We start from the raw sequence: 15557 nt of genomic DNA on the forward strand, positions 1-15557 counted from the left end.
TACACATCAAAGTTACTTTTGTCTGTTTGGTTGGCCCTCTTTGCCACCAAGAAATTGTGCCTTGAGCTCCAGCAGACTCAGCCTAAGAATGAATTGGTGCTTCTTAGTTTGGTAGGGCTCCATAGCTATGTAGCTACAAGGCACATCACTTAATGTACTGGGTTGTATACCAAAACTAATGTGCATACCTTGGTAGGCTCACGTGCTCTAGCGAACAAGAATAAACTGTTCATTAGGTGGTTATAATAGGGGGTGCTTCTGAAAGCCCAAAAGTCTCACAGTCTGATCAGGCTTGCAAGGGGGTTCTTTGCCAGTGAACAATTCAGTACCAGTGGCTACTAGTTTATTTTCCTGGCCATATAAGTACCTCTTTAATCTTCCTTGCATTCTACCAATATGGAACTTGCCAAAATTCCAAATTATTTTTGAAAATTAATTTTTAACAGGCACGTTTCAAGCTATAATTTCCTTACATAGAAAACACTTCTATGTAGGAAACTGAGCAAGCATGAAAGACCAAAGAAAGAATTGCCACCAGGTCCCCCTCCATACACATTTACGTAAATAATTGTTTCTATACTAAATGCATGTAACTTGCTTCATCTACACATGAGTGGATGATTACCAAGTGCAGGCTTATCACTCTATGTATGGTCAATTTTTTTTTAATTGTATATAGCCAAAGGCCTTTACAATGGATGACAGAGAATAAAAGGAAAACTTTCCTCTAAAATCATACATGTGGGTTTGATATATTTTTCCATTTGGAGGAACTTTCTAAATGGAAGATTGCAGTGTTAGGAACATAGGAATCTGCCTTAGACTGAACCAAGACCATAGATCCCTCTAGTTCATGTCTAGTTTAGACCTGGGACCCATTTTTAGTTCAAACATGCTTTTGGGCATAAGCATCTTAATTTTTTACTACATATTTATAAGGTTGTGATGTAGTTGTTGTGCCCACCTTAAGTCATGTTGATCTGGTAGTAGATCTGGCACATTTTTGAAGATATAATGGTCTACACTGACCAGCTGCTCTCCAATGTTTTGGACAGGGATCTTTACCAGCCCAGTCTGTGGATGGCAGGGATTGAACCTGGCACTTTTACATGCAAAACGTGCTGCTACCCAGCAATGGCCCTTTCCTAAATTGTGCATGTTAAGTGAAATATATTCAAACTGGTTAAAAAATAATAATACAGGAAGGGCTTAGTGAATTTACATTTTCAGTTTCTGTCTCTTTAATGTATTTCTCATATTGGACTGTTGGGAGAAGGGACATCTTTACTAGATCAGATCCCCACTAAATTTGGCTCACTGTCCCATGCCTTTCTAATGTTGCTTTATTTTCCTCCCCTTTCTTTATTAGGATCTTCTGGGATGGTCAAGGAAGGATCTTCACAGCGAGTTTGGCTTTGTAGAAGTTGACCGGTCTGCTACCTTTGGCATGGGTTGGGCTGCTGGTGTTGGCAAGGTAGTTTGGCCTGGTGAGACAGAGCAGGATCGAGAATTTGGCACTGGCCCACAGGAGTGGCTGAGCTCATACAGTGATGCCAAAAGGCAGGATATGGAATTTGGTTCCAGCCAGAAAGTCTGGACCAGAGGAACACCATTGCAGGACAGTTCTAATCCAGGGCAAGAAGATTGGATCACTGCCTATGGCAGCAGCTGTGGTGACCAGAAGATTGAGGAGCCAGATTGGAGCAGCACATATAGCATCAGCACTGCTGAGTGTCAGGACCGAGAGCCATATGTGAGAAAACCAGGCTGGCCCAGACTCTGCAGTAATGAAGATGATCAGGAGAGCAGCAGGTCTGCTTCTGAGAAAATGGGTTGGAGCAGCCCCTATCATGATGCTACTGAAAGAACTGACTGGCCCAATAAATACAGTGAAGAAAAGGATAGCTGTCCAGAATTGGAGGTTAACACAAAATCATCAGATGCGTTTAGCAAATACGGTACTCACAGCCACCAGGATGCAGAGCTCAGGGCCAGGCATTTAGAGGGGCCCAGTGATCACAGTGCTGTCAATGTTGGCTCTCAGGATGCCACATCCAGTGCCAGCCAGTCAGGCTGGCCTAGTGATTCCAATGTTGACAGCAGGGCTAGCCCAGTGCAGTCAGAGTCCCATGCCAACCAGGTGGAGCAACCTAGTGAATATAGTGCCAATCATCCAGAATCCCAGGTTAGCATCCAACAGCGACTACGACCCAATACATATGGCTTTGATGACGGCAGCTGTCAGGAGTCTGAACTGAGTGTCAAACAGTCTGATTGGCCCAGCAGATATGTCATGGGTATTCCCCAAAGCCATGATGGTGTGTTCAGTGCTGAAAAACCAGATGGAGCCAGTGAATATGATGATAATCAAACACGCTGGGAAAGAGAACTCAGTATTGCAAGCAGAAGCAGCACCACTGAATTTGAGGCTGGTGATCTGGAGTACTGTGCCCGGAAGCCAGTCTGGGCTGATGATTACAACCTTAGGGAATCTGATCTACAAGATAGTGATTTCCCCATTGCCACAAGAGAATGGGTCAGAGACACTGATGTCTCGGCAACTAAACAAAATAACCAGTTAGGTGCTATAGGGAAGGACCGAGCTGGTAGTTTTGGTCCAATAGAGTTACCAAGTCTAAGTGTGACCGTGGATTTGGAGGAGACAGCTGGCAGCCTGGTAGGTCAGTCTAGAGACTTAATAGTAGCAGTTGCTATGGATGAACCTAGAGGAGTTGGAGAGGGGCAGCCTGAGTGGACTCAAGATCTTGGCCTCAGAGGCATGGATCTCTCAAAAGACTTGAAAGTTGGGAGCCCAGATGCATCTGAAAAACCTACAGAGAAGCAGCTTCATTGGTTTCCTTCCTTGGGTCTGGAAACCTTGTCTGCTTCATCAGATGTAAGGACTGTGAATCCAGAGGAGACCAGAGAACCTGGTGTGGGACAAGCAGATTTGGCCTACAGATCTGGCACTGAAATCATGGAAGTGTCTGATTTGAGGCCCAAGGCTTTGGATGGGGCTGAGGAAGTAGATCTAATACAGATGAACTGGACTGGCGCAACTGGGATAAAGCATAAGGACAGCAGCTATCAGTTTGGAGCGACACCTTTGGATGGTGATGAGATGGAGCATCCAAGAGCAGCTGGAGTCTCTGGAGAAAGGTAAAGGCTGTATCCTAATGTATTATAAAAAGCTTCAGATGTTTTCATGCTTCAGTTCACTTGGTCTCCAACAGGTGCACTTCAGTGTGACAACAGACCTATGAGAGCTTTCACAGTGGTATTAGAGGAGGATGAGAAGATGAAGGCAGGTGGGTAGGTTGCCCAGGCGATCTGCAGAGGAATTGCCAGGACATTTTCTGAGCAGCTGTGCTGCTGCTTCCGCCATATCTATTGCTATTCACCTCACACCAGTGGTGCCATTTCAGCCTCAGCAGTGTCAGACAACAAGGAAAGTGAAGCAGGTGACCTGCCCAAGTGAGTCATAGAGGAACAGTTGGGACCCCTTGAGCAGCTTAATGTGGGTCAGACGGTTGTGTGTGTGTGTGTGTGTTGGTGAGTGAAGCAAGTGATGGCACAGCCCCATGTCTCTTAAGAAAGTTAGAATGGAAGTGGAAGGCTAAATGAATACAAGTGGACAATGGAATTGAAGTACTGATTTTGTTTTTGCATTGATTTCCTTTTGTAAATTCCTTTTGTGAAGTCAAAAGCACAGTTGCACACTTTTAATCGGTTTGCAACCATTCCCTTTCATCCCTCCATGTTACCCATTGTTAGTACAGCCAGTACCACATATTACTTTGTGTCTATGGTGCACAGCTGCTGAGGTAGGCCTTACAGCTACCTCTTGAAGCCAGAAATCTTTGTGGGAACCAGGATAGGCAACTTCTACGGCGCTGCAGTGTAGAAACACTGCCCAGGCAATGGAACTTCTTTCCCTCACTCCGTGTGTGGCCCCTAAATCTACCATGGGTTTCCCCCCAGTTCTCCATAGCAGATTTGGGGATGGCATGGGTCACATTTGGTGGTGTGGGAGAGGGAAGAAGAGAGGGAGAAGGTTCCATCCAACAAATAAAATACTTGTGGTGATGGAACTTTAGCTCAACATATTAGTTGAATATGGCCCTGAGGTTTAGAAGCAACCATCATAGTGTGTAACTCTTGTTTCTTTTGTGAGAAAATCCAGTGATGCTCCACTGCTACCCTCCATCTGGTCATGACAGCAACTGCACACCCAGTAGCCATGATGTGCACTGTTTTGTTTTTCTAACTGTGGAAACACAGTAGAGTACTGTGGCTGTTGTAGAATGAAATCAGGCAGGCGGGGGGGGGGGGGCTGCAGCAGGTTACCTGGAGGTATATTTTTACTCTCCTTAGCTGACCAGGCAAATGCCTAATGATACAGCTGCTGTTCTGCAAGAGCTGTCACCTTTGCTGTCGTATGATCAGTTCCACTGTCTTGTCTTGGGTTGGTGCCATGTTCAGCAGGAATGAGAAGAGGACTGATTCTTTTATGAATTGCTTCTAGTGTTTGGCTTTCAATTAGCTGTCTTGCTTCAGCAACATCCTGTACCAGCAGGTCCCATGTCTTATGCACATAATTAGCACTCTCATTCAGTATGCTCTGAAGTCACAACCTCTTTGTTATGGGTGAAAATGAGTGACAGTATCTATAATTCTCTTTCCTATATTGTATTCTGTAAACATCTCCCTTCGTCATCACTTGTTTCTCTTCAGCCTTGGATTTGCTGACTAGTATTTTTTAAAAAATGATTCACTTCCCTCTGTGCCCCCCATGCCTCTTGCTGTGGTCCCTCATTTATGCAATTTTCTCCTGTGGCCCCCTTGGAATATCCTGGGCCCCAGCATATGGCCCCTGGTTGTGAAACACTGCTCTAGACTGGAGTAGGAGTGCTTTGTCAGGATGTGAGGTGGCATTGCTCCCTCCTTTGAACATGTGCTTTTGAGCACCTCTTTTTTGGCAATACATTCTCCACAACTAGGTACTTGAGAGACCAGCAGCAAGTATGGCTTAAGGATTGTGCTGATGTGGAAGTGGCACACTATTTCAGAGGTAGGAACAGGTTCCATAACAGAAGTAGGTCAGAAGGGGTTGGACCAGGCCCTTGTGGTCTCTTCCTGGAATGAAGTGGTAGCTAATTCCCCCCCCCCCCAGCACTCAAATCTGGATCCATACCTGTATTGCTTTCACTGGGGAAATAACAATTTTGATGACTGTCCAGCTTCTTTGAAATGCAAAACAGAGTAGGAGTAGCAGACTGCACAAACCCCTGTCGCCTTTCTCCCACTTTCCTAAACTTGAAACGATTTTCTTTTTATACAGCTAATGCTGTTGCCATGTTTCTATCACTTTCTGTGGGTTATAACCAGCATCTTTCTGTTCTAGCATTTGAGGAACTCATGTCACTGCTTGGAATAAGACTTCCAGATTGTGAGCTCTTTTAAATGCGAAGTCATCAAATTGGATTGTGATTATGGAAAGCAAAAGGGACAAGAAAGATAGTTTGCAGTGCTGCACTTTTTAAGCTAACCATGAAACAGGGGCAAACTATTATTTATTAGTCACCATTATGCTGGAGCCCCAAGTGGCCAACAGTGAAAATTAAATATATTAAATTTAATCAAGTACAGCAGCAAAAATGAACCATAGCAAACAAACAGACTAAATACTAAACTCCTCTTGAGCATAAGCCTCATTGTCATCAAGTTTATCAAAACAAAACAAAATAATGTTAAAAGCACTGATTTGTAACATGTTGAAAATGTTGAAAGGCCTGGGGAAAGAACTGAAGTCTTCTCATCGTGCCCTCCATATATCTGTAGAAATTAGGAATAATTGGGTCAGTTTTAATCTCAAATAACTGATTGCCATCATCTCGTCCTTGTAACCTAATGAAAATGGATAGTTATAGAGATGGCCTTGGCAACTGTAGAGAGAATTCAAGGAGAACAACAAGGTGTGACTTTCAATGCCATGCACACAGCCATTTTAAAAGGTGCAGGTTTCACTCAAGGACTCTTCTTAGCTAAATGATGTGCCTTCTGATTTGGCTAAAATGGGGGATGGAGAGAATTGAGGGTACAGCCAAGGTCACCCAGTGAACAACATGGCTGAGCATGGATATTAACTTGTGGCTCCCTAGTCCAAGCCTAGCATGCTGCCTTTCTCTGATGTGGAATCCTTCTCATGTGCATGCCTAGTCATACTCTTGTTTTGAAGCTGCCTCTGCCTGTTTTGGTTGCTGCGTAACTTCCAGACAAAGGCTTTCTTGTATATTGGGTAATTTTGTACACTTGACACCCTTAAGCCATGCATGGAGTGATTGAATCTCTCTGCTAATCCCTGCAACTCAAAATGAGAAACCAGGAAGTATCACCATCCAAACCAGTGTAAATTGAATGAAAATTAATTAATGTGTCGTGTCTTGGGTACTCCCCCTCTTCATACTTACATTCTTCAGGCCACAGAGGGAACAGAATGCAGCAGTGCCTAGCAGCTCACTGAAGTTGATTAAGGCTATAATCCTATGGTCCAGTTTGCATGTAACAGCCATGCTCTGAAATGAACTATAGCTTATCTTAAACAAGCAGTATACTTGTACATGGTGGTCGGATTGTGACCTCTGTGTTTGTCCTTTTTCAGAAGCAAATCATTGCTGGCTTAGCATTGCATGCAAACCGACACTCATGGTTTGTTTCCCACTAAACAAACCACAAGTGGCAAACCAAAGACAAACCTCGATTTCTTACTCATGGTTTGTTTGAAAATGCTCCAAAAACATGGGGTCATGGTAAACCGTAACTTTAGGCTATGGTTTACCATTACATGCTAACCAGGACTATGTGTGTTATGTGAGAGTAAGCCTCATTGAACAGAATGGGACTTAATTCTCAGTAAGCATGCATAGGATTGTTCTTTTAGAGTTGCCCTTAAGGGAATGTAAAACCAAGGAGGTTGTCAAGCCAGGGTTTTTGCAGGCTGTGGGTTGTAAATTGGGCAGACATGTCATAACGGCAGGCTTTGGCCTGAGGAATCTGTAGTCTGTGGGGTAGCTACAGTTACATATTCCACACTCCTCATTACAGTCCAGCCTTTTGAAATGGCCATATAGTATAGCCTGTATTTATTTTGGCAGTCGGGAAATGTGCAGGTTTATCTTTCCTCCTGTCTTCTCTAATGCAAACTGTTGCTGCCTTGGATCGCATGAGCTTCCACCTGCATTGTGAAGTGGATATCCCTACGATGATTGTACCATGTGGCTTAAGTGTAGGGGCATGATTTGAGTTCTCTTTGAGGTATTTGTACTCTTTGACCATTGGCAATTGTAGGTTTGAATCCTCTGCTGTGGGTTTGTCCATCTCTGATGCCTCCTTAGGCCTGCATCATGTTTGTAAGGTATTCATTCTCGCTTTGGCTGTCGAGTCCTGACCTTCACATACCGTCATTTCTTTTGTACAGTGAGGAGAAAAATGGCTTTGGGATGATTAGGAGATATGGAGATGCTTGGAGTTGGGGAGGGGGAATTTTGCTAGGATAGTGAGAGACCTGTTGATAAGAATTAAGAAGAACCTTACCCTAATGTTCATTATCTGACATCCAAGCAGAAAATTCCGTAGTGAGCGACTCTCCAGCCCCAGCTGCCTGCAGGAAGACATGGTTTCCAATAGTGCTGTCAAAGAGGTGGCCCAGCAGAAGAGACCTGCCTCCTTCCACAGCTGCCATTCAGAAGAAGAGAGGATACTGCGCAGCTTGCGTAATAACCAGGGGGCTCTTGCTGAAAGGGCTGAAGGACTGCCTTTCTCAGCAAAGGAGGATGGAAAAGCTTTGTCTGCTGCAGATGGTGGGGACAGCCAGTTAGACAGTGGAAATGGGAGTCAGCTACCCGTGGACCTGAGAGTGTTGAATCATCCAGAGCAAAATGGAAGTCAAGCTGCACAGCCCATATCACAGAAGGCTCCTGCTTCAGAGGGAGCTATTGCTCCTGAAGGGGAGAACTTCATCTTCTTAGAGGTAAGTAGTACTTAAGATGTTTCTGAGGTACCTGCTTGACCCCTGAGCCTTCTCTGCAGGATATGGGCTTATACGTGCACAGCAATTCTAAGGTTTGAGGGGCTTTTACATTACATTTAAATGCGTAGCTGATAAAGAAACATGGGTTCCTAATGCTTTCTTTCAGGCAAATGCTCCATTTCAGACCTGCTTTACAAAGGGTTTTGTCATCTTCTATAATTGCTTCTGGATTGAGAGGGATTGCTAAGTCAGTAGAGCGTGAGGCTGTTTATCTCAGGGTCATGGGTTTGAGCCCCATGTTGGGCAAAAGATGTTGCATTGCAGGGGGTTGGACTAGATGACCCTCATGGTCCTTTCTAACTACAATTCTGTGATTCTATGTATAAAGAATAGCTCATAACCTTGCCTTTTTTGGCTGTATTTTGGTAGCTGACTCCAGATAATATTTCAGGCTTCACAAGTTGACTCATGAGTCATGAGTCCTCCAACAAACAGCTTATGTCTTGCTGCTGAAGTAGAAATAAGCTGGAAGGCTAGAGAGTGAGAAGAGAAATCTAAATCCTTTTTCTAATATTGCCATTTCAGTTGGGCAACCTTGAACCAAAGTTATTTTTGTCCCTTGGTTTTCATGCAAGCTGTAAATCATTTGTAGGAAAGGTTTCAGCCAACCACCCATGCCAGTCTGCCCAGAAGCCTTCCCACCCAGCCTGGTGATGCCCTTGTGTTGTGCTACATGGGCAGAGCTAGTGTGTCCAGGCTTTTGGTAACCAGCCTCATCCCACACTTTAGACTTGAGTGACATCCCAGGACAATGTAAGGAGCCTGATGCAGTGCAATCTGGTTGGAAAAATTCATAAGCAGTTCTCCCTGCCTTCCTCTACTCATAGCTGTCAGTCGTTCACCTAAAATTTAGAAGGTGAGCCAACCATAGAAGAGTATTTGGGGCAGGAAATAGAAGAAACACATATTAACAGTTTTTAATGAAAGGACAAGTTGTTAATGGTTGAGCTCAGGCTTTGTGGGAATATGTGGATGTTTTGCTAGCTGTGGTCCTGCAAGCTGTGCATGTCTCTGGAAAGTATGAAGTACTCTTCAGTTTCTGCTCCTTGGAGGAACTGAAGCTGAGAAGGATCTATGGGGACACTCTGGGTGTTGCTGTGCATTCATTGAGGGAGAAATGTGTTTCTCTGATCTCCTTGTTCTCCTCTTCTGTATGCTTTCAGGATACAGAGGTTCTTGACAACACTGTGTATCGTGACCGTGTTAATTTGGGCCGTAAGCGAGGTCATCGTGCACCAGCCACCCGGTCTGGAGGGGCTCTTTCCGAGAATGACGGAGACAATTGGATGTTCAGAGATTCCACAGGTAGCATGGAGCGTTGCATCCTGGGCCTGGCATGTAGCCTTCATTGGTGTATTCCCAACATCTGTTACTGAAGCGGTTTTGGATGTGTTATCTCTTTGTGTCTTACTTGGTTATGTCATTTTGTGTGTGGCTTATTTTGTTAACTTACATTCTTGCCTTTCTTCACAAAAAGCTCTAGGCAGCTTGTATATGATTCCCAGGCAGTGTTCACTACAGAGGCACTGCTTAGGGTCAGGCCATCTTAAGGTAGTTTATATCATGCTACACGTACAAGAATGCAAGTTTCTATCTAGAACTTGCAGTCTAGAATTTGACAGAGTGAAGAGGAGATAACCAAGGCAGCAGTATGTGGTTGCTTCAGTTACATGTGCTTAGGCTTTGTTATAGGCTTCAGCAGATGTGCCACGTATAGCATGACTTGGTGTGACAAAGGTTTCCAACAGGAGTGTCCTATGTTGCCTGTCATTGCTGCTTTCTAGGCACTGCACTTTAGATTATGTCATTCTTTTCCTCCTGCATGGATTAAAATGCGTCACATGGTGTCAGCATGGGTTCTTCTGCATTATGGCATTGCCATTTTCTTCCCTGTTTAGAGCCTCGAATAGTTTCTGCGGTCTCTGATGAAGAAGCCCCAGAGGAACCAAGGAGCAGGAAGTCACGGACATCTCCACTGTCAAAGGGGGTAAAGGTCCCTCTCTTCCCAGGGCTGAACCCATCGGCATTGAAGGTAGTACCTGGAAAGGGGTTGGGGACAGGATAAAGAATGACACAATGTTAACAAATATGGGTTGGCTCTTAGAAACTGAGTGGCCTTTGCTATCAGATAGTGGGATGTTAAATGTTAGAATTCCAAGCTGAAATCAAAGTACTGAATGAAAGGAGGGGGGAGAAAAACTCATGGAGAATGAGACAGTCAATGCTTCCAAGTCATGGTGGATAAGCATTACTTCCATCATGCCACTGAACATCATTTGCTGAGGATCACCAATGGTAGAATGCTATTGCACTCATATTTGATAGGCATCTGGTTAGCTACTATGAGGAACCAGGATGCTGGACTAATTAGCTAATAAACCTCTGGCCTATAGGCGGCCGGGGGTTTCAGGGGTTCAGGAAGGGGTTTGCATTGAAATCCTACTAAAATGGTGGAAAAAACATTTGTTTTAGCAGGAGTTTCAATGTGAACCCATTGTGATAAGGAAGGGAAGTGCATGCATTAAAACCCCTGCTAAAATGAAAGGACGAAAAACCTTTGCTTTAGCAGTAGGTTCAATGCAAATCTCCTGTTATAAAAAGGTGTTGGCATTGAAAGCCCTGCTAAAACAATTTTTTCCCACTGTTTTAGTGAGGTGATTGACAAATGGGTGGCCTTGCAAGGCTTGTTTTGGCCCACAGGGCTAGTTGTGTCCAATTTGGCTTGCAAGGCAATCCTGGCCCATGGAGCCAAAAGCTTGCACACACTTGAGATAGGTCTTTGCTTTGTCAGAGGAGATTACTATCTAACCTGCAGCCCCTGATGGTAAAGAAAGTGCAGGGGGCAGTTATGAGAAAAAACAGAAAATTGCCAATGATAGATCAGGGAGTAGGACAACTCTAAGCAAATGTTAGGTGTTTTGCTAAATGCCTGCTTTTGTAAATCTGTTGTACTCAATCCTAGGCCAAGTTGCGTGGCCGAAACCGTTCTGCTGAGGAAGGGGATCCACAAAGTGAGGCCAAGGAAACCCATGTTCAGCGCTCTAAATCGTGCAAGATTGCCAACATCACTGGGAAGCCTCTGGTGCTGCCACCCAAACCAGAGAAATCCTCAGGGTAGGTGTGTGGTGGTGGAAAATAACATATGTCGGTGGTGGTTATCCTGCTTGCTGCAGAACATGAGTGTGCTGCAACTCTTTCTGGCAACTATAGCAGAAGAAAGGCAGCAGCCAACAATACACAGGAAATTAGGATAAAGATCATATATACTATCAGTGTTCTCAATTCTCCAAGTACCATTGCTTATGTAGTCAGAACATCACCACCCATGCACAAGAGGCACCACCCCAGGTTTGCAGAAGTACAAAAAATTTTGAAGGAAGAAACCTTTTTGAGGGGAATGCCTCCTTCCCCAAAAAACATTCCATTGAGAACTAAGTGTGCTTAATGAGTACAGAATGTTCCTTGACTAGGGAAAACCAGGGATGGGGAAGAATGGAATGGAACAGCTGGAATCCCGAATGGAGGGCATTTGTTCAATCATATGGACTTTGCTGGCCTATTGTTGGTCAGTTACAGGTGTCTGTATACCATTTGTCCCTCTTAAGTCATGGTCCTCTGTATGTTATCAGACTGAAACTCCCATTGTCCCTGACTGCTGGTCATGCTGGCTGGGGCTGAGGAGAGTTGCAGTCCATCCACATCTGGAAGACCACAAGTTCTACCCCCCCCCCTTCTCTGCTCTGAACAATGCATAGTCATTCTTAGTTGGTGGAATGTTTTGTCTTTTTAGTGCTGGCATCGAATGAGACTCTGGCATGCCAACTAGTCAAGACCTCTTAGTGGTTGGCGTTCAGCTAGAGGGAAAGGGACAAAGGCATTTTGCGTTAAGACTCTTACCTGATGCAGACTCATGGCCTTTCCCTCCTCCTCTCTCTCCCCACTGTTGCTTTTTGAACATCCAGCCTGATAAAGAGTTCTGGGCAACTTGAAAGCTTGTCTGCTGTTTTGTGACATTTTTGGTTGGCCTAATAAAAGTATTGTCCTAAAACAGATTTTGGAGTTCAGTGATGTGTTCCCAGCAAATGACCTTGTGGGATATTCTCATTTTTAAAGTAAACTTTGCAGTTTTCTGCTCCCTCTTTGAGCATTCAAAAACTAATGTTACAAAAAGTTTGAAACTGGATGTACTCTTACTTTTGGAATTGCCTTCTCCCATGAGAACCTGCGCAGGAATGCTGTTCCGCTACAGAGGCCCCCTACTATATTCACTTGCTGTTAGAGATACAACTAACGGGCTGGTGTGTGTGTGTGTGTGTGTGTGTGTGTGTGTGTGTGTGTGAGAGAGAGAGAGAGAGAGAGAGAGAGAGAGAGAGAGAGAGAGAGCCTTCTCTGTTGTGGTGTCCACATTAAGGAACAGCCTGCCTAGGGAGATGCACTTGACTTCCTCATTGCTTGCCCTTCAGCAAGCAGTGAAGAACATCTTATTCCAGCAGGTGCTCACTTAACCTGGCCTCTCTCCATGATGTTTTAATTGTTGTTTTCAGCTGTTGTCTTACTGGTTTGTATTTATGATTTGTATTTTATGACTGTAGTCGTGGTCTTGTTGTAAGCTGCCTTAGTCCACTTCTGTGAGCAAAGGCAGGTAGAAGTAACTGAAATACATAAGAAACATAATAAATATATAATTTTGGGGCAAACTTTGTTACTTAGTGTTGTGATTTTGAGTTCTGCCATGGGTCACAGCGCTACCTGCTCCTTCAGGCTTCCTGCCCACAACTCATGAGACATATTAGATGGGGGGGGTGAAATTAGTGGTGCAGGGCTCTTAGATCCTGTTCTCTGCACTCTGCCTCCTTGCCTGTGTAGTGTTGGAGGGGTTGGAAAATTGTATACAGTGGCATGTCTGTGTGGCTGCATGCTGAGCGTTGGTATTCAAACTATTTCTTAGCATCCAGGTCCATCATTTTGCCTCTGGAATGTGGGTAACCCATTATTTTTTTTCTATCGTAGTTCCACCTTTTGCTTTTAACCATTTCCTGACTCCCCTAGGTCAGAAACATCCTCACCCAATTGGCTGCAAGTCCTGAAGTTGAAAAAGAAGAAGTCTTGAAATAAAAACATTCAGGCAAGTTTCTCTTCTCAGATGCAGGGCTTAAGTCTAGCTTTCCAAATGGGCATCTGATCCCTAATATTTGTGCAAGTGGGATCATCACTGCTTTCCAAGTGCACTACATTCAGCACAGCTGGCCATTTTGGTTCTGCAGCTGCAAGAAAAGCTTGTTGGAATCTTGGCAGTTTGTCAAGCATGCTTACAGAAAAATGTCTGTGGCTGTTGTACATCAAGCATTAAGGCCTATGAATTGTCATCTGAGAGAACAGGATGAGGCATTTAGGCCTCCTGGAAGTTGAAGCACTCTTCATAGTGGATGTCAGTTGGACAGAGTTATAAGAGTGGCCATTAAATCTCTTCCCTGCTAGTATCCTTATACCCCAAATTCTCTTCCGTGAGCTCTCACTGAAGTCTTGTCCCGATTGCACTCAGCAGCTTCAGGCTGCTTGTGTTAGCTTTTGCACAAAAGTGTGATTTCAAATACAATGCTTTTCAGTACACATTTATTTTTGTTGTGATTGTGTGGGGTGGGGATAGGGAGCTTGGGGAATCCTCCTGTCCTTTTTGACCTTTCCATTTACCACTCTGGTAATGTATACTGGGTTAGTCCTGGTACTATAAGGACAAAGCTATAGTTAGTAGAACTGCATGAGCCCAGAAGGCTGCACTAGTGGATTACCTGTGCTTGCATTGTGGTAACTGGCACTCTGGAATCCTACATAGGTGAATTATCATGCATGTTCATGATAATCATGCTCTTGCCTAGCTGTTTGTAATCCCACAGACAGCTGCAGTAGAGGAGCCTAAAACATTTGCCATCTGTCAGAGGTTCATTGCAGTTAATGTAAAGTGACAAGACCATCACAGGATGATTCATGTGCTTTGATTCCTGTGTAAATGGTATGTGCATATTGTAGGTGAGGAAACTAGCTGCCAGGCTAAAGAAGTATGACTGGTATAGGGCAATTCCCAGTGAGTGCTGCACTGGTTGACCTGGGAATTGTTGCAAAAACAACAGTCTTCCGTCACCTTCAAGACTTACATGTTTATCAAGGCTCAAACGTTTGTAGACTAGACTCCATTTCGTCAGATGCATGACATATTGTCCTAAGTAGGTGCATGCACGCAATATGTGCGCTTTTGGGCTGTGTGGGTGTATGAGGATAGAAGCAAATGAAATGCAAAAAGTACAGGTCGTGTCATAGCACTTTGTATTGCACAGAATGAATGCTAGTCTACAAAAGTTTAGGCCATAATACATTTGTTACTCTTTGGGCTGTCTTTGCTGCACCAGACTACTATTATTCCAGGAACTAGAGTAGCATTCCAGCAGCTGGAACCGCATGTGGTGGGAAACATCCTGTGTCTGCAACTTGCAGGCTATTCTAGGAACTTTTTGCCACCTAGTGGGCAATGCTGCACATGACTTCCCGTTTATTTTGGTTGGGGAAATGGAAGATTGGTTCCTTGGGAATTCTAATAGAAAGAGAACTGAAGAGGGAATTTGGCATACTAAATAACTATGCAGTTATAAAAGGTCACCTTGATTTGAACGTGCTGCTCCAAAGGGTGTGTAGGCTTGTGTGGGAGACTAAGCCTTTAACATGTTTTGCCCATGAGCCAAAGTTGGGCGGTGATGCATAAGTCTGTAGGTGGGATTCCTGCACTATAGCAAATAAGCCTGCCAAGCTTTGTAATTCCTGTCATATTCTTCTTTTTGTTGCAGGTGTTGCTCTCCTGCTACTGGGCCCCTGACAGCTGAAGTTCCAGTGAGCTGTTCATGGGTGGGAGGCAGCATGTTGGGTCTGGAGCCAGAATCCCCACCTAACAACTTAGAGGGATTGGGGTGGGGTGGGGGGAGGTGGGAGGTGGGGAGGGGAGAGGGAGGACAAGGCACATTTATGCACTTTGTATCACATTCAGTCACTCATGCATATGGCGGTCAGATGCTCTCTGCCGCTGTCCTGGCTGTTTTCTCCTTTTTTCCCTCCTTCTTATACCACATACATTTTTATAAAGTATCTTTATTCTTTTTTTGTAACCAGTCAAGGAGCTTTGTGCTGGCCCCCTTTTCTTTCACCCCAAGGTAGGGAGGGAAGACAAAGAGGTGAGGCTTCTGCTTTCTCGGCTGCCATATAATGCATTTCAGACAAAAGAAGAATGGAATTCCCCCCCTTTGGCCACTTGAAACAAATAAAGGTTTTATGGTTAAGGAGGCACTGTGGTTCCCGCGTGCTTGTGTGTGATCCTCTGAGCTGTATCCTGAGCCAGCCTTGTTACTTGGCAACCTATTCTTTGAGAGGGGCAGGCAAGCAGGGGTTATAAAAAAATGCTGGTGGTGAAATGATGTTTTGCTTT

The 15557-nt window shown here is 44.4% G+C and overlaps 1 protein-coding gene across 11 annotated transcripts in view; it reads left to right on the top strand.

Moving 5' to 3' along the window:
• The window catches only part of TNKS1BP1 (tankyrase 1 binding protein 1), a 27941-nt gene extending 12523 nt beyond the window's left edge, over positions 1-15418 (top strand). For 6 of the 11 annotated variants that reach the window (XM_083511444.1, XM_083511446.1, XM_083511438.1 and 3 more), the window contains exons 6-12: positions 1370-3159; positions 7621-8029; positions 9253-9394; positions 9988-10121; positions 11052-11203; positions 13139-13214; positions 14926-15418. In XM_083511444.1, coding sequence (XP_083367570.1) covers positions 1370-3159; positions 7621-8029; positions 9253-9394; positions 9988-10121; positions 11052-11203; positions 13139-13199 — 2688 coding nt within the window. In that variant the 3' untranslated portion in view covers positions 13200-13214; positions 14926-15418. The remainder of the gene's footprint in view (positions 1-1369; positions 3160-7620; positions 8030-9252; positions 9395-9987; positions 10122-11051; positions 11204-13138; positions 13215-14925) is intronic. The other 5 variants (XM_083511445.1, XM_083511447.1, XM_083511443.1 and 2 more) reach the window with 1 other exon arrangement.
• The last annotated feature ends 139 nt before the right edge of the window (positions 15419-15557 follow it).

This window comes from Podarcis liolepis (assembly GCF_965112155.1).
Source record: "Podarcis liolepis genome assembly, chromosome: 1".
In the NCBI taxonomy this organism is placed as follows: Eukaryota; Metazoa; Chordata; class Lepidosauria; order Squamata; family Lacertidae; genus Podarcis; species Podarcis liolepis.